This window comes from Mustelus asterias, chromosome 22, assembly GCF_964213995.1.
Source record: "Mustelus asterias chromosome 22, sMusAst1.hap1.1, whole genome shotgun sequence".
Classification (NCBI taxonomy): Eukaryota; Metazoa; Chordata; class Chondrichthyes; order Carcharhiniformes; family Triakidae; genus Mustelus; species Mustelus asterias.
The window spans coordinates 61,941,209-61,961,027 of record NC_135822.1 but is presented as its reverse complement, the minus strand read 5'-3'; the positions used below and the strand labels follow the sequence as shown (position 1 = coordinate 61,961,027).

The window sequence follows — 19,819 nt, the reverse complement described above, 5'->3', positions numbered from 1 at the left end:
CAGAGAGGTAGGTTTTAAGTTGTATCTTAGGGAGGATAGAGAGGTGGAGGAGTTTAGGGATGTAATTCCAAAGTGGCCACCATAGGCAGAGCATTTAAAATTAGGATTGCTGAGGAGGTCAGAATTAGATTAGGATAGATATTTTGGAGGGTTGTGGGATTGGATATTAACAAAGAGAGGAATCGGTGAGTCCATGGAAGTATTGCTTAACCTGGAGCCAATGCAAGTTTCTATGTTCGTGAATCACAGAAAGTAGGTATAGAATCATACAGTGCAGAAGGAGGCCATTCAGCCCCATCGAGTCTGCACCAACTGGAATCCCACCCAGGCCCCATCCCAATAACCCTATGCATTTACCCTAGCTAGTCCCCCTGACACTAAGTGGCAATTTAGCATAGCCAATCAATCTGTCGCACACATCTTTGGAGTGTGGGAGGAAACCGGAGCACCCGGACGAAATCCACGCAGACACGGGGCGAATGTGCAAACTCCACACAGACAGTGACTGAAGCCGGGAATCGAACCCGGGTCCCTAGCACTGTGAGGCAGCAGTGCTAAGCACTGTGCCACCGTGCTGCCCCATGCCGGTACAGCACGCAATAAAAATGCAAATGGAATGTTACCATTTCTTGCAAAAGGGCTGGAGTTGCAATTGTATAGGGTGTTGGTGCGACCACATCTGGAGTGTTGTGTCCAGTTTTAGTCTCATGTGAGGAAGGATGTGGTGGCATTGAAGAGGAGGTTCACCAGATTGATTACGGGGATGAAAGGGTTGACGTATGAGGAGAGATTAAACAGGTTGGGCTTGTACTCGGTGGAGTTTAGAAGGATGAAAGGGGATCTGATCGAAATATATAAAATACTAAAAGGGATTGATAAAGTAAATGTAGACCAAATGTTTTCTCTTGTAGGGAAATCTAGAAAAAGAGGTCACAGGTATAGGCTGAGAAGTGGTAGATTTAAAACATGAGGAAGAACTACTTCTCATGGAGGGTGGTGAATTTGTGGAACTCGCCCCATAGCGCGGTAGAGTTTGAATCATTGGTTTCAAGAAGGAGATAGATACATTTCTGATTTTTCGAAAATGGGTCAAAGGGATTTGAGGAACAGGTGGGGAGGTGGATCTGAGACCAGGGAGAGATCAGCCACGATCTGATTGAATGGCGGAGCAGGCTCGAAGGACTGAATTGCCTACTCCTGATCCTAATTCCTATGTTCCTATGGGTTCGAGTTCCTTTCAAAGACTTGCATGCAAGAATGGAAAAACCAACGCTTATGTGGACCGAGATGCTGCATTGTCACAGGTGCTATATTTTTGATGAACTGTTAGACTAAGGCCCTGTCTGTCCCCTCAAGTGGTTTTTAAAAGTTATTTGCTGCATTTTAAACTCTTGATATTCAACAATCTGGGTGATTTTTATATTAACATATAGAGATAGACATATATGAACTGATTTAATTTTAAAATTTGAATTTAAAATACTTAAAGCTTTCCAATTGCTATTGTTCTTTGCAACAGTCGCTAACAAAATTTAACCAAGGCAGTCCATGGCCACTAGCAGACAATCATTATGGAAGCTATTTTTAGAACAAGGGGACAGTGTAAAAGGGCGCCGTAATATGTAACCTTGACCACAATAGTGTCGCCTGTCTTTAAAACTGAAACAATAGTAGACTGCAGAGTTCAATACAAGGAAACAGCTGAGGGGCTTCACTAAATACAACTCAATCTCCAGAACAAATTGTGCAGATCCTGGGAATGAACAATGCAAAACTTCTCGGCCTTTTGGCTCAGATCAAGTGTAGTATCGACATGCTGTGTTTTGGTTGAAGTCATTAGGTTACATTTTAGCTTCATTTGAAGCCATTTTTAAAAGCGGCATCTCGGTCTTTTGGCTAAGATGCAAATGAGATCAAGCCTTGGAGGAGGAGCTATGCCTACTCCAATCAGCTTGGATCATGTAGATCAAGGAGATGAGCGCCCTGTCTTGTCAGCTTGGATCGGGAATGTCTCAACTTGTTGAGACTCTGAATTGGACTTGATTTGATTGAATTGAAATAAAAAACAAAACAAAGCAAAACTCAAATATAAAGGTGTTTCTTACAATTGGTTTGTAACTTCATAAGTATTTTCTATCGTGATATTTCTGGTTAATTAATAACCTTGGTTATTGGTATGTATTATGGCCCTAAACTATTCATTTCTAGTTAAATACACATATATGCAAAATGGCACTATCAGCAACACAGAAAGATTGTTGCCACAAATTGCATTGGATTGAAACAAAAATTCTGGTTCAATCTAAGGAAACAAATATTTGGGCTGCAAAATTCAGAACAGTATTGTGCCACTATAGATACTATTGATTCCAGGGATGAAAGAGTTGACATATGAGGAGAGATTAAACAGTTTAGGCTTGGACTTACTGGAGTTTAGGATGAGAGGGGATGTGCACACCACATGCACAGGCCTTCAGCATAGCCCATACTGGACATCATTTTGACGATGGCAACACACCAGATAAAGGAAGCCATGGAGGGAATAGTGAATGCTTCAAGGATTATTTCCTAATCCTCGCTAGAGGTGAGGTACAAGAGGATGGGAGGGATGGAAACTTTGTGCAGTCAACTCTCAAGTAAAGAAATGCAGCAGCCAAGCTATGCATAAAGAAGTTTCCACCAACGTCAAATGAATCAATGACCAGATCATTTGTTTTTGATGGTGTTGGGCAAACACTGGGAGAAGTTCCTACACTTCTCTGAATGGTGTTTTGGGATCTTTTGCACCTATCATTTACCCATAATTTATAATGGTGAGAGGAATGGGCTAGAAAATTATAGGTTGGCCAGTCTGACTTTGGTGGTGGGCAAATCATTGGAATCAATTCCGAGAAACAGGATACATATACCCCTTTGGCACAGGGATTTCTCGCATTAAGTTAGGGGAAGATCACATCTTCCAACTTAATCAAATTGTGGAAGTAACATAGGATTGATGAGGGTAGTGCAGTGGATGCTGTCTACATGGATTTTAGTAAGGTGCTTGACAAGGTTCCACATGGCAGATTAGTCAATACAGTGAAATTCCATGGAATACAGGGAAAAGTGGCAAGTTAGATCAAACATTAATCCACAAGATACAAAGGGTCGGTTGATTGATGATTTTGTGAATCAAAAGCAGATTCCAGTGGTGTTCCACAGGGTTCAGGGTTGGGGCCCTGTTTGTTGTACGTATAAATAACTTGGCCTTAAATGTGTGAAGCATGATTGGGAAATTTGCACAAATATAGGCCATGTCACGAGTGAAGAGGATAGCTGTCGTCTCCAGAAATATGTTAACGGGTTGGTTGAGTGGGCGGAAAAGTGGCAAATGGAATTCAATCCAGAGGAGTGTGAGGTATTGCATTTGGGGAGGGCAAACAAAGAAAGGCAATACACAGTAAATGGGAGGATATGGAGAGGGGTAGAGGCAGTGAGAGATGTGGGAGTGAAAGTCCACAGATCCCTGAAGGTAGCAACACAGGCGGATAAGGCATTAAAGAAAGCAAACGGAGTGCTTTTGTTTACTGAATGAGGTACTGAATACAAAAGCAGGGATGTAGCGCTGGAACTGTACAAAATGCTGCTTAGGACTGAGCTGGAGTTTTGTGTTCTGGTCACCACATTACAGGAAAAACTTAATTGCTCTGGAGTTGGTAGAGAAGGAATGTTGCCAGGGCTTGATAAACTGTAGCTTTGAGGAGAGATTGGATAGGCTCGGATTGTTTCCCTTAGAATAGAGGAAGCTAATTAAAAGTAACCTAATTAAGGTGTACAACATTATGAGGGGCCTTGACAGGAAAGATTTGTTTCCCCAAGCTGAGGGTTCCACTATCGGGGGCATAGGTTGAAGGTGATTGGTAGAAGGATTACCTTCCAAAGGGTGATGGGATCTGGAATTTACTGCCTGGTTGAGGCTGAAACGTTCAACTAGCTTAACAGGTTCCTGGATCTGTACCTGAAGTGTTATATTCTGCAAGGCTACTGATCAGCTGCTGCAACGTAAGATTAAAGTGAGAGGCTGATTTCTTTTTTTTGCTCCCAGTGCAGACAAGATTGTGTTCTCAGCCCCCTACTATACTCCTTATACACCTATGACTGTGCGGCCAAATTCCCCTCCAATTCGATTTTCAAGTTTGCTGACAACACCACTGTAGTGGGTCGGATCTCAAACAATGACGAGACAGAGGACAGGAATGAGATGGAGAATCTGGTGAACTGGTTCGGCAACAATAATCTCTCCCTCAATGTCAACAAAACAAAGCAGATTGTCATCGACTTCAGAAAGCCCACCAACGCCTCTACTTTCTCAAAACATTAAGGAAATTCGGCATGTCAGCTACGACTCTCAGCAATTTTTACAGATGCACCATAGAAAGCATTCTTTCTGGTTGTATCACAGCTTGGTATGGCTCCTGCTCTGCCCAAGACCGCAAGGAACTACAAAAGGTCGTGAATGTAGCCCAATCCATCACGCAAACCAGCCTCCCGTCCATTGACTCTGTCTACACTTCCCGCTGCCTCAGCAAAGCAGCCAGCATAATGAAGGACCCCACACACCCCGGACATTCTCTCTTCCACCTTCTTCCATCGGGAAAAAGATATAAAAATCTGAGGTCACGTACCAACTGACTCAAGAACAGCTTCTTCCCTGCTGCTGTCAGACTTTTGAATGGACTTACCTTGCATTAAGTTGATCTTTCTCTACATCCTAGCTATGACTGTAACACTACATTCTGCACTCTCTCATTTCCTTCTCTACGAACGGTATGCTTTGTCTGTATAGCGCACAAGAAACAATACTTTTCACCGTATGTTAATACATGTGACGATAATAAATCAAATCAAATCAAATCCTAATCTGTGGACTTAGGTGGAAATTGCCTGGGAAGTTTAAACTTCCAATGGACAATTCCACTGCTCCCCGGGAACCTCCACGAATGTCTCTGAGTTAAGATTCAGAGACTTTGAACAGTTCCATGGTATTTAGCTGTACAGTTACCCAGATACAGACTAAAACCAGGAAACAACACAACTGACCACCCCCCGCCCCATCACTCCCCAACCACCCAACTATCTCTTCCCACAACTGCCTTCCTGACTTGAACCAACTGGCTATCCTGTTTTGCTCTGATTTACCTTGCCTTTCCATCTCCCCCCCTTCCCCCCCCCCCCCACCCCCACCCCCACCCACCACCCTCCCCCACACACCCCAGTCCAGACTTATCTTCAACCCACTTACCACATCACCCACCGACCTGCCTACCCTTCCCATCTACCCAATACCATCGACCATTTACTCACCCAACGACTCATTGACATTTAAACTTAACTATGTGGCAGATACTACCGTAAAAAGGGTGAGAGTCACAGAGTCATAGAATGATGGAATCTGTACAGTGCAGCAGGGGGTCATTTGGCCCATCAGGTCTGCATCGACTTTTCAGCAGAGGATCCCACCCGGGCCCTATCCCTGTAACCTCACACGTTTGCCCCGCTAATTCCCCTAACCTACACATCTTGGGACACTAACGGGCAATTTGGCATCGCCAATCCACCTAACTTGCACATCTTTGGACTGTGGGAGGAAACCCACACAGACACAGGGAGAACGTACAAACTCCACACGTTTTGGAGTTGCCTTCAAGGCCAAAATTGAACCCAGGTCCCTGGCCTATCTTCCCTGAGTCTATTCTGCTCCAATGAAGTTCCCCAAGATTCACTGCAGATTTCTATGGTACCAAGCTCGGAAGATGAGTAGAAATGAAGGCAGTGTCTGGCTGAGTAAATTTTAGAGCAAAATACCAATCTGATGATTACTGCTGCTACTGTTTGGACGATCCAGGCCATGAATCTATTTGGGTGAAATACCTGTCAGAGTTGAACAGCTGATGTGAGTATGAGACTTCACAATTCCAGTCAAACAGGTAGATTTCAATGGAAAATTGTTCTTGGAGCTGCTCCTCCAATCACAGGCAAGTTCTTTTCATTTTTGCTTCTGATAGGCTAAATATGCCTATCAGCAACAAATGATGGTGTAGAACAGTATTTGATTGGACGAGCACTGAACACTGTAGTTAATCTACCGAGAAATGCCAGGCCGAGGGAAATGAAGCAGTGGTGTGGCTGAAGCCCAGGAAGCTTCAGGTACATCTGACCCAAAGTCCAAGGAGTGGAGTAGGTTTCCTCCGGGTGCTCTGGTTTCATCCCACAGTCCAAAAATGTGCGGGTTAGGTTGATTGGCCATGGTAAATTGCCTCTTTCTTTGCCAGGGTAATATCAGGGTAAATACATTGGGCTACAGGGATAGGGGATAGTGGGATTGTGGTCAGTGCAGACTCGATGGGCCGAATGGGATTCTATGAGAGTGAGTTCCATTCAGAGCCTGGGAGAGCAGGTTGCAGTCAGGGTCTGGGAAGTCGTGTTGGGGTCTGGGAGGCCATAGGTTTGGTGGGCCCCAGAAGGGTGAAGATTTTGGGGGACCCAGGGAAGATACACCGTGGCAAGTTATGCAAATGAATGAGTGTGAATATGTGCATGGGAGTGAGTGATTGTGAATGTGTATGTTTATGGGAATGTGTGGGGATGGGCAGGTGAGTGGGTGAATGTGCGGGGGTGGTCAGTGAGTGAGTGTGGGGGGATGGGCAGCGAGTGAGTGAGTGGGAATGGGCGAGTGCGTGGGTGAGTGTGTGGGGATGGGCAGGTGAGTCATAGAGTCATAGAGGTTGACAGTATGGAAACAGGCCCTTCGGCCCAACTTGTCCATGCCGCCTTTTTTTTAAACCCCTAAACTAATCCCAATTGCCCGCATTTGGCCCATATCCCTCTATACCCATCGTACCCATGTAACTATCTAAATGCTTTTAAAATGATAAAATTGTACCGGCCTCGACTACTACCTCTGGCAGCTTGTTCCAGACACTCACCACCCTCTGTGTGAAAAAATTGCCCCTCTGGACACTTTTGTATCTCTCCCCTCTCACCTCAAACCTATGCCCTCTAGTTTTAGACTCCCCTACCTTTGGGAAAAGATATTGACTATCTACCTTGTGTATGCCCCTCATTATTTTATAGACCTCGAGAAGGTCACCCCTCAGCCTCCTACGCTCCAGAGAGAAAAGTCCCAGTCTATTCAGCCTCTCCTTATAACTCAATCCATCAAGTCCTGGTAGCATCCTAGTAAATCTTCTCTGCACACTTTCTAATTTAATAATATCCTTTCTATAATAGGGTGACCAGAATTGCACACAGCATTCCAAGTTGGCCTCACCAATGTCTTGTACAACTTTAACAAGATGTCCCAACTCCTGTATTCAATGTTCTGACCGATGAAACCAAGCATACCGAATGCCTTCTTCACCACTCTGTCCACCTGTGACTCCACTTTCAAGGAGCTATGAACATGTACCCCTAGATCTCTTTGTTCTGTAACTCTCCCCAACGCCCTACCATTAACTGAGTAAGTCCTGCCCTGGTTCAATCACCCAAAATGTATCACCTCGCATTTGTCTAAATTAAACTCCATCTGCCATTCGTCAGCCCACTGGCTCAATTGATCAAGATCCCGCTGCAATTGGAGATAACTTTCTTCACTGTCCACTATGCCACCAATCTTGGTGTCATTTGCAAACTTACTAACCATGCCTCCTATATTCTCATCCAAATCATTAATATAAATGAAAAATAACAGTGGGCCCAGCACTGATCCCTGAGGCACACCGCTGGTCACAGGCCTCCAGTTTGAAAAACAACTCTCTACAACCACCCTCTGGCTTCTGCCAAGAAGCCAATTTTGTATCCATTTAGATACCTCACCCTGGATCCCGTGAGATTTAACCTGATGCAACAACCTACCATGCGGCACCTTGTCAAAGGCCTTGCTAAAGTCCATGTAGACAACATCAACTGCACTGTCCTCATCTACCTTCTTGGTTACTCCTTCAAAAAACTCTATTAAATTTGTGAGACATGATTTTCCACTCACAAAGCCATGCTGACTGTCCCTAATCAGTCCTTGCATCTCTAAATACTTGTAAATCCTGTCTCTCAAAATACCTTCCAACAATTTACCCACCACAGACGTGAGACTCACTGGCTTGTAGTTCCCAGGCTTTTCCCTGCAGCCCTTCTTAAACAAAGGCACAACATTTGCCACTCTCCAATCTTCAGGCACCTCACCCATGACTATCGATGATTCAAATATCTCAGCTAGGGGACCCGCAATTTCCTCCCTAGCCTCCCACAACGTCCTGGGATATACCTCATCAGGTCCCGCAGATTTATCTACCTTGATGCGCTTTAAGACTTCCAGCGCCTCCTTCTCTGTAATATGTACACTCCTCAAGACATCACTATTTATTTCCCCAAGTTCCCTAACGTTCATGCTTTTCTCAACAGTAAATACTGATGAGAAATATTCATTTAGGATCTCACCCATCTCTTGTGGATCCGCAGGTGGTGGGTGAATATGAGGGGGTGAGTGGGTGAGTGTGGGGGAGATGGGCAGGTGAGTGGGTGAGTGTGGGGGATTGGCAAGTAAGTGGGTGTGTCTGGGGGGGTTGGGCAGGTGAGTGGGTGAATGTGTGGAGGGATGGGCAGGTAAGTGGGTGAGTGTGGGTGTGTCTGGGGGGGTGGGCAGGTGAGTGGGTGAATGTGTGGAGGGATGGACAGTGTGTGTGGGGGTGAGTGAGTGTGGGGGGATGGGCAGGTGAGTGGGTGAGTATGTGGGGATGGGCAGCTGAGTGGGTTAGTGTGGGGGGATTGGCAGGTGAGTGTGGGGGGATGGGGAGGTGAGTGGGTTAGTGTGGGGGGATGGGGAGGTGAGTGTGGGGGGATTGGCAGGTGAGTGTGGGGGGATGGGGAGGTGAGTGTGGGGGATTGGCAGGTGAGTGTGGGGGGATGGGGAGGTGAGTGTGGGGGGATTGGCAGGTGAGTGTGGGGGGATGGGGAGGTGAGTGTGGGGGGATTGGCAGGTGAGTGTGGGGGGATGGGGAGGTGAGTGGGTTAGTGTGGGGGGATGGGGAGGTGAGTGTGGGGGGATGGGGAGGTGAGTGTGGGGGGATTGGCAGGTGAGTGTGGGGGGATGGGGACGTGAGCGTGGGGGGATTGGCAGGTGAGTGTGGGGGGATGGGGTGGTGAGTGGGTTAGTGTGGGGGGATGGGGAGGTGAGTGTGGGGGGATTGGCAGGTGAGTGTGGGGGGATGGGGAGGTGAGTGGGTTAGTGTGGGGGGATGGGCAGGTGAGTGTGGGGGGATGGGGAGGTGAGTGGGTTAGTGTGGGGGGATGGGGAGGTGAGTGTGGGAGGATGGGGAGGTGAGAGGCTGTGTGTGTGGGAGGAAGGGCAGTGAATGTGGGGGTGGGTGAATACCTGCGTGTATGGGGTTGAGTGTGAGTCTGCCTTATGCCCAGTCTCCGGTTTCTCACTAATTCTTCCCACCATACACTAAAACACAGACGCACCCACTCACACTCTGGTTATTCTATGACTTACTCTTTCTTTAACTTAATTTATTGTTAAGACAGAGCTGTTTTGCTCAGCAATTGTTTCTTGCATTAAAACCTCAAATTTGTTTTGGAATTCAGTTTACTTTTGCGTCAAACCTTATCTTTCTGAGGCCTGTTGAGTGAGAAAATATACGAATGTGGCACTGACGAGCGAAAAGATTGGACAAACCTGTAAAAGACACTTTTGGGGAAAAAGTTACAGAAAACCGACCTCTTAGCGGTTTTATTCATGCTTTTGCTCGGGTCTGACTTTCTGAAGATATGATGTGGAGACGCCGGCGTTGGACTAGGGTAAACACAGTACGAAGTGTAACAACACCAGGTTAAAGTCCAACAGGTTTATTTGGTAGCAAAAGCCACACAATGGGCCAAATGGCCTCCTTTAACTATTCTATAATTCTATGGGGGAAAAAACTTTTCTACATAGCAAGCTGTGAAGATTTGTAATGCTCTGCCAAAGCGTGTACTGGGGGAGGCAGTATCAATCATGACTTTGAAATGTGGCTTTTGCTACCAAATAAACCTGTTGGACTTTAACCTGGTGTTGTTAAGCTTCTTACTTTCTGAAGATAGACAGACATATTTGATCTTATGGATATAATGAATCAGACAAAATACAGGTAAACAATTGTGTGTACTTCGTGTCCCTTCTATTGGATGCAGCTGACTTAGTTCTACTTTTTTATCTTGTGGACCATTTGATTTAATCTGTCTCCTGAAAAAGTAAACGTCATTTGGCTATCCCAATAGGCCAAATGGTTACCGCCCCTAAGTGAAATTTACATTTCAGCCAGTCATTTCAGGAAGCTTCAAGATTGCCCATGAAATGACATGCACATTGACCATTCAAAAGGCCATTTAAAGCAGCCAATTCTAGATATAAAGTCCAATGTTCATTCCACTTTGTTATGTGTGCTGCTGACTGCTCTGCCTGAGGTTAGAACGGATCTGAAAACGAGACTTGCAATTTGAATATTCCAACGTTGCTGAACAAGTATCTTTTACTCAAGAAATATCACCATTTTTAGTCAAGCAATGAACAAAGAAAAGGCGGCGAGAGGCACAAGTTACATGAATCTGGATGAATTTCATATCTCTAAAGAGTGGGGATTTGTTTTACCAGATCCATTGGTATGTATTTGTTTTTCTACTACTGTCAAATATTGAATTGAAATTCATGCTTCACTTCCATCTGATACGCAGACTTTCAGTGTGCAATGGAAGAAGCACTTTTTAAAAATAATAATATGCAGAATTTTCTTCCTGAGATTTAGCAGTCATGAGAACAGGTAAAGTTGAAAGAAATGTGTTTTTTTTTTGCACGCTTCCAAAGTGTTCTAGTTTATTAGTCAGGAGCTGAATTTAGAGACAGGTCGTTCACATTGAGAATTTAACTTACCAGGAAATTTTTACTTTAATATGACTTTAAGAAGAGGACAAAAGCAAGGAGATTGTGTTGAACCCATTAAATCACTCTATAAAACACTGGTTCTGTCACAATGGAAGTATTGCGTTCCGTTCTGGGCACTGGACTTTCAGGAGGACGCAAAAACCTTAGGGAAAGTACAGAAAAGATTTTCAGAAACGGTTTCAGGGATAAAGTATAGATAAATTGAAGAATTTGAGAAATGTTCTCCTCAAAACAAGGAAGTTGGAGATGAGATCAAAGCAAATCACAGCGGATACTGGAATCTGAAGCAAAACCAGAAAATGCTGGAAAATCTCAGCAGATCTGACAGCAGCTGTGGAGAGAGAACAGAGCCTACGTTTCGAGTTTGGCGATGGGTGATCCAGACTCAAAATCTTAGCTCTATTCTCGCTCCACAGATGCTGTCAGACCTGTTGAGATTTTCCAGCATTTTCTTAATTTGGAGATGATATTTGGTAGAGGTGTTCAAAAACTATGAGTAGTCCAGACAGAGTTGATAGAGGGTAGCCGTTCCCATTCGAGAAAGGGTCGAGAACCAGAGGACAAGAAGATTCGTAAAGTAAGAAAATGAGGTGTATTCTTCTTTCAGAGGGCTAGTAGAGTCACAATGGGCCAGATGGCCTCCTTTAACTATTCTATAATTCTATGGGGAAAGAAAACTTTTCGACATAGCAAGTTGTGAAGATTTGTAATGCACTGCCAAAGCGTGTAGTGGGGGAGGCAGTATCAATCATGACTTTGAAATTGAAATTAGCTAAGGATGAAAAGGAAAGGAAATTGTAGGGCTAAGAGTAGGGATGGGAGGGCGACTATCTGGATTGCTTTTACAGGCAGCTGGGATGGAATCAATGGGCCGAAAGACATCTTTCTGTGCGGTAACAATTCTATGATTTTTAACTTCCTGAAATGTCAACTGTTAAATGATATTTTAAGTTTGAAATACAGTTTGAAATCAAAGGTGCCACACTTCCCTGATCTGCCCCATACTGAAAATATTTTGCCATTAAGCTATCCATGTCATTTTTTGGAAAAAAAAAATCGATATCTGTACTGCTGCCAATGCTATGCTCTTCAGTTGGAGTTTCAAAGTCAACTGCGGTCAGAACTCCAGGCACATGCAAAATTTCCAAAATAATAATTTTGCTTTTTTTTCCCATTCACACCACATATTTTGAGGCAAGTTTTAATTACATAATATTTCCTATGTGGCATGCCTTCAAGCATGCATTTTCACCTCCTTTGTTAGATCCATTTATAAGTGACTGTTTTGCTCAAGAAACAGGTATACTATAATTCCACAGATGTACATTTTGACAGTCTATAGTCTCAGAGAATAAATGCCTCAGAGGAGTCTGGCCCATCGGGATCATGCCCACTCTGTGCAAGAGAAATTTAACCTTGTCTTACAGCCTTGCCCTTTTCAATTGGTCCTGCAATTTTCTGCTCTTTGGGTGTGTGGTAAACCACTGTTAGCTTATTACCTGTATATGTGACATGCCTGGACACATCCCTGCCAGCCCGGCCCGAGACCACCCCCCCCCCCCCCCCCCCCACCCCCGGTCCAGGTATAAAGGCGACTGCTCCCCACCCCCCTGCCTCAGTCTGGACCAGTTCATCGGCATGGGTGTGCTCCAAGTCTTTTGCTAATAAAAGCCTATTTGTTCTTGCATACAAACTAGTCTTTGCTCGATTGATCAATGTGCTCATCCAATTATTTTTTAAAAGCTATGATTGAATCTGCCTGCATCACCTTTTCAGGCAGTGTAGTCCAGATCTCAACTACCGACTGACAAAGGGAGCCCTGATGCAGTTTGACTCAACTTACTTGGTTTTGATTCCTCAGGAGTACCTCCAATAAATCCCTCCTCCATTATGCCAAATAAACTGTTCAAACAAACAAAATCTATTTTTTGATGCTGGAACTGACATGTTCAGAATCAAAGTGAATACAATAAAAGTAAAGTTTATTAATTAGTCACAAGTAAGGCATTAATACTGCAATGAAGTTACTGTGAAAATCTCCTTGTCGCCACAATCTGGTGCCTGTTCGGGTACACTGAGGGAAAATTTAGCACGGCCAATACACCTAACCAGCACGTCTTCCGGACTGTGGGAGGAAACCGGGGCACCCGGAGGAAACCCACGTAGACACAGGGAGAACGTGCAAACTCCACACAGACAAGCCGGGAATGCGATCCTGGGTCCCTGGCGCTGTGAAGCAACAGTGCTAACCACTGTGCCACCATGCCGCCCAAAAGCTTATAATTTGTCTTGAAGTGAAATGAACCATTCTCAGCATTTCAATTAACATTTTTGCTCCAATATAAGAACGGCAATAATTTAACGTTTGTTAAGTTAGTCTGTGGAACAGTGGCATAAATTTATCTAGCGGCAGTTCGGAAATTAAGGGATGAGAGTAATTAGAAAAGAATACTTGGGGGGCTTTGTTTTCCACTACACAAATTAATGTTTTGTTGATCCAAGCTCTACAAAATTTACATTAAGCTCACTTGGTGAATTAAATTTTCTTAACAGTCCGACCTCCCAAAATTCTACAAACCTTGGATGGAAATTGCAAACAGCTTAACTCATCTGATCGAATACCATCAGCTTCGATGCGCAGTGAATAATGTAGGTTCTTCATTTACCACACTTTTAATGCATGAATGGTGTATAGTGTAGGAAAAAAATAGTATCTAAGCCAATGTACTTCTTATGTGTTAGTTCAATGCTTCAACTTTATTTTACTGCTGTCAGAAATATTACCAACTGTGCTTTATGTATGTTATTATATCTGAACTCACCCGAAATCTGTGCTTAAAGAAAGAAATATTTAATTTTGTTTCTACGCACCAGTGGGATTGATGAGATATGCTGTGCACTATGGAAGGTTCATGGGTAGCAATTTTGCCACTCCGAACGATGCAAATCTTGTCCAATTTGAGTATTGAGCAATCGATGTAAAGCATCAGTAGGATTTGGCAGTTAAAACAACTGGCTTTACACCATCTGGGGATATAGGCTTGAGAGGCTGTATGATCTACTTATGATCCTCTGTGATTCTCACCCCTGGAATGTTCTCTGCCGATAAGGAGCATATTTGGGGGCAATTTCAAATGTGTCAACTGTGCTTTACCCTATAGCCCTGTCCTAGCCACTTTGAAATATTCTCTTCAGACAAAATAATGATTGATATTCATTGTCCAAGTTGACATGCAAGGAAATTTTAAATTGCGCCCGTGCCTATGTTACCAGATGGTGGAAAGCCAGTTATTTTAACTGCCAAATCCTGGTGATGCTTTTTGTCATTTACATCATGCATGATACTCAAGTCTGAACTCATTTCAGATGAGTTCAGATACAATAACAACTACTTGCATTTGTAGCGCACCTACAACATCGCAAACTGTCCCACTGTGCCTCACAAGAGGGTTATTCATCAAAAATCTAATCCCAAGCCAAAGGGAGATATTCGCAGCCGTGATCAAAACTTTGATTGTGGATTTTAAAAAGGCTCAGCCTGAAAGGATATTGGAAACACATTCAAAAGAGGAAAATTTGGAGGGAATAAATTTACAGGACCAAAAACAGCAGAATGGGATTAACTGGATAGCTCTACCAAAGAACTGACATAGGTGTGATAGACTGGATGACCTCCTTCTGTTCTACATCATGCTACAGTTGTAAGTTTTAATGCTTAAATTATGGCATATAACTTGAATGCAATTTACGAGTTCGACTTCTTTCTTGACATAAATACCTGGATTTCCATCCACAAGGCAGATAGGGAAGTCAGGAAAATTCCCAGCTTGGCCTGCCCCACCTGAAAGAAAATGCCTTGAAGGATGGAACTTTATTGCTGGGGCTGGATGCAAGCTGGGGTTTGGCTAGTCAATCCGGGAAGAACTGTGGAGGCAGCCAAAGGGTTTCCAGGTGCTGAGGAGCATTGTTGGAAAAGCACGCCACAGTGCCAGAAAGAACAAAGAAACATACAGCACAGAAACAGGCCCTTTGGCCCACCAAGCGCGGGCCGATCATGAAGCCTTAGCTAAACAAAACAAACTGCCCTTACTCGGTCCGTATCTCTCTATTCCCTCCCTATTCATGCACCCATCCAGATGCCTCTTAAATGTTGTTAATGTGCCTGCTTCCACCACCTCCTCGGCAGCGTGTTCCAGGCACCCATGACTCTCTGCGTGAAAAACTTCCCCCGCACACCTCCCTTAAACTTTCCCCCTCTCACCTTGAACCTGTGCCCCCTTGTAATTGACATTTCCACCGTGGGGAAAGCCTCTGACTATCCATCCTGTCAATGCCTCATAATTCTGCAGACCTCTATCAGGTCTCCCCTCAGTCTTTCCAGTGAAAACAATCCTAGTTTATTCAACCTCTCCTCATAGTCAACATCCTCGAGACCAGGCAACATCCTGGTGAACCTTCTTTGCATTCTGTCCAAAGCTTCCACGTCCTTCTGGTAGTGTGGCGATCAGAACTGCATGCAATACTTCAAATGCAGCACAAGGTTTTATATAGCTGCACGAGGATTTCCCAACTCTTGTACTCATGCCCCAGTCAATGAAGGAAAGTATGCCATGTGCCTTCTTAATCACCTTGGCCACCTGTGATGCCACCTTTAGGGAACTTTGGAACTGCGCGCCCAGATCCCTCTGTGTGTTAATGTTCCTAAGGGTTCTGCCATTTACAGTATAATTCACATCTAAATTTGATCCTCCAAAATGCATCACCTCGCATTTGTCTGGATTAAAGTCCATCTGCCATTTCTGTGCCCAAATCTCCAATCTATCTATATATATCCTGTTGGATCCTCTGACAATCCCTGGCACTATCAGCAACTCCACCAATCTTTGTGTCATCTGCAAACTTACAAATCAGATTACCCATATTTTCCTCCAGATCATTTATGTGTACTACAAAAACAGAGGTCCCAGCATTGATCCCTGTGGAACACCACTAGCTGCAGATCCCCATTCTGAAAAACACCCTCCCACCGCTACATTCTGTCTTGTATGACCAAGCCAGGACTAGGAGATTCACTGGGTTGATTCCGGAGTTGAGAGGGTTGGCTTATGAGGAGAGACTGAGTAGACTGGGGCTATACTCATTGGAATTCAGAAGAATGAGGGGAGATCTTATAGAAACATATATGATATGAAGGGAATAGATAAGATAGAAGCAGGGAAGTTGTTTCTACTGGCAGGTGAAACTAGAATTGGGGGGCATGGCCTCAAAATAAGGGGGAGCAGATTTCGGACTGAGTTGAGGAGGAACTTCTTCACACAAAGGGTTGTGAATCTCTGGATTTCCCTGCCCAGTGGAGCAGTTGAGGCTACCTCATTGAATGTTTTTAAGGCAAGGATAAATTTTTGAACAGTAAAGGAATTAAGGGTTATGGTGAGCGGGCGGGTAAGTGGAGCTGAGTCCACGAAAAGATCAGCCATGATCTTATTGAATGGTGGAGCAGGCTCGAGGGGCCAGATGGCCTACTCCTGCTCCTAGTTCTTATTGTAACCCCCTGCTGATCACTATATGGGGCGACTATTTAAATATTCAATCAACAGGATCCCGAATTCCTCGCGGTTGATGTTGATTTGGCTAATTTCCTGTTTACCCATAAATGTCAGTACTGGAATTGGAATAACAAAAATAAATTTAATAACAAATATAATTAACAGACATACAACAGGTAAAGAATCCCAAACCGAAGATCTTCCCACCAAACAGTTTCAACCCTAAAAAAAATGTTCACAACATCACCAAGAGCTCTGATCTATAACCGTTGGGGCCCATCCGTTGGTGCACACATGGGGAACCTCGTCCTCAGTAACACACTTGTAGATACTGTTCCAGTTGGATTGTATAGTCCCCACCAGTTACTCACGACACACACACACAGTCCAGAAGAGACACATGTGTGGAAGATGATGCCGCAGGAGGCAGAGGTGCCTCGAGCTATCCGTGCAGCAACGTAGGTCCAGCGCGCTGAAGGCTGTCCTCCTCGGCAGTCATGAAAAGAACAGACGGGAGGACGCCTGGGTGCCTCTCACTGCCTGGGAAAAGCTCCTCTTCAAAACGTGGCCATCTCCCTCCGCACACTCCCTCGCTGCTTCACTTCCTGGCCCCTTTTTTTCTTCCCGCCCCCAGAGCAATCTGATTGGCCCCAGCCCACATCACTCAACAAACAGCATCCTGTTCAGCAAACAGGACACTGAAACCCACAAGGGACAAAGAACACTTGTAAATGCCTTCCCCACAAATCCCCATTTTTCTCAGTCCCTTACATTATGTTCTTATGTATCCATCTACCCAGCCCACCCAGAATCCCACTGGCCTTTAATAGCCTCCCACATGTCAGACGTGGATTTGCCCTCAAATAGCCGCTTCCCATCCACATTCCCCAGTTCCTGTCTAATTTGGATGTAATAGGCCCTATCCCAATTAAGCACCTTCACCTACGGGGCACTCTTGTCCTTTCCCATGACTGTCCAAAATCTTATGGAATTATGGTCAGTAGATCCAAAATACTACCCCACTGAAACATCACTGGCTCATTCCCCAATACCAAGTCTAGTATGGCCCCTCTCCCTGGTTGGATTGTCAACGTACTGTGTCAAAAAGCCCTCCTGGACACATCCCACAAATTGCTCTCTAACCGAGCCCCTGGCTCTAAGGGAGTCCCAGTCAATATGGGGGAACTTCTTTTTTCACACCTTTTCAGGATCTGACTACACAACTGCTCCTCTGTCTCCTGCGGGCTGTTGGGAGGTCTATAGTACACTCCCAACATTGTGATTTCACCCTTCCTATCCCTGAGCTCCACCCATAATGCCTCACTACAAGATCCCTCCAATGTGTCCGCCCTCAACACAGTTGTGATGTGCTCTCTAATTAGCAATGCAGTTCCCCCACCCCCTTTGTTTCCCCTTCTGTCCTGTCTAAAGCCATTTTGCCGTGCGACTTTTGAACTTACCCTTTATAATGTTCCCCCACCCCCATTCACACTGGGGTGCATCCTCTCGAGTGACACCACTAAGGGGTCGTGAATCACAAGTCTTTAAAAACCTGGCCTGACGCCATGCAACTTGCAGAGCAGTAGGACATGTTCCACAATGGAGCCTGTCAAATCAGGAGTGCGGGATGCGTTCTGACAGAAAGCAGTCGCACCCTTTAAAGGTGCTCCCAAAAATTAGTCTGCCCGGGAATGGGATCAGGAATCCCAAAATCAAGAATCCCAGAATTGGGACATGCCCGCTCTTCTTAAAAACGTCCCTCGTCAATCTAATTCCGTGAAAATGCAGACCAAACTATCAGATTTAAATGCAGGAAGAGATCATGAATTTAAATGGAAATTTCTTCTTGGCCATTGGGTAAGAAAAGGAGACAATTTGCATTGAAAGTACTTGACATTCTGTCCACAGAAGTAGGTTGTTTTGTCACATTTGTCTTGGCAGCAGAAATGGGACATGTATTAATTAAATTGAGTTAAGTTTAAAAAGGCAGTTTAAAAACATTAATTGCTGCTGATACACGAAATATTTTATCACATTTAATCTTAGTTTTCTTATCTCTGTGATGGAGGTGATGTGAATGTCTGCATGAATCTACAGGGAACTGTCTGATCTGTGGAATGGAGGTGAAGTGTGTCATTTTAGACAATACTCAATTCAAGTGTCAAGTTACGCGTTTTCAGACAGGACAGGAAGAATTTATTTTGATTGGGCACAGCTCTTCTCCCTATTCATGTTCAAAAGGGTAGAAGTTCCTTTCAATGGGTGCCGTGGGGGAGTCTGGAGTGGCGGGGAGAGAATCTGGAGGGAGGACAGTAGTAGGGAGAGTCTGGGGGGGACGTGTTGCTGGAGAGGCACGGTTGCACAGTGGGTTAGCACTGCTGCCTCACAGTGCCAGGGATCCGGGTTCAATTCCGGCCTCGGGTCACTGTCTGTGTAGAGTTTGCACATTCTCCCCGTGTCTGCGTGGGTTTCCACCGGGTGCTCCGGTTTCCTCCCACACTCCAAAGATGTGCGGGTTAGATGGATTGGCCATGCTAACTTGCCCCTTAGTGTCAGGGAGATTAGCAATGTAAATACGTGGGGTTATGAGGATAGGGCCTGGGTGGGATTGTGCAGGCTCGATGGACCAAATGGCCTCCTCCTGCACTATTGGGATTCTATGAGAGAGAGGAGAAAGTCTGGAGGGGTTGGTGGGGAGGAGGTGTGATTGAGTTGGAGTCTGAAGGGGTGTGATGGTGGGGTTCTGGAGTGGGGAGGGTTGGACAGGACTGGTAGAGAGAGACTGGAATGGGTGCTGGGCGAGGGGGTCTGAGGGATGAGTGGGATGGGTTCTGAAGGGGGTGGTGAGGGGTATGGAGAAAGAGATGGTGGGGGTGTGGTGGGGAGGGAAGAATCTGGAGGTGGTTGCTGGAGGGTGGGGGGCTGGTGGTGGGTGGATGTCTGGAGAAGGGAGGTGGGGGAGCTAGGGAGGGATTTGTGGGGGAGCCTGGTGGGGGCATCTGGAGGAGGGTGATGCGGGCTGCAGAGAGTCTGGAGTGGGGTGGTGGGGGGCAATGAGTCTGGAGGAGGGTGGTGGGCGAGACTAGGGAGGGAGTTGTGGGGAAGTCTGGTGGGGGAATCTGGAGGAGGGTGATGCGGGCTGCGGAGGTTCTGGAGTGGAGTGGTGGGGGGTATCAAGTCTGGAGAGGAGAGGTGGAGTCTGGGGTTTCTGGAGGGGGGTGCAGGAAGTCTGGAGGTTGAAGGGGAATGGTCTGCAGGGAAGTTGGGATGGGCTGGAGAAATAATTGTGGATTGGTGTCTCGAAGGAAGTGGTGGGGGA

General features: G+C 45.3%; 1 protein-coding gene and 1 non-coding gene across 2 annotated transcripts in view; both read left to right on the top strand.

Moving 5' to 3' along the window:
* Positions 1-1,770: 1,770 nt before the first annotated feature.
* Positions 1,771-1,970, top strand: LOC144510294 (U2 spliceosomal RNA). The gene has a single exon (XR_013500604.1). It is a non-coding gene; the product is annotated as a U2 spliceosomal RNA (small nuclear RNA).
* An 8,455-nt stretch (positions 1,971-10,425) lies between these two features.
* ido1 (indoleamine 2,3-dioxygenase 1) overlaps positions 10,426-19,819 on the top strand; it is a 44,090-nt gene continuing 34,696 nt past the window's right edge. The window contains exons 1-2 of the mRNA XM_078239380.1: positions 10,426-10,674; positions 13,508-13,603. Of these exons, the coding sequence (XP_078095506.1) occupies positions 10,579-10,674; positions 13,508-13,603 (192 nt within the window). The 5' untranslated portion in view covers positions 10,426-10,578. The remainder of the gene's footprint in view (positions 10,675-13,507; positions 13,604-19,819) is intronic.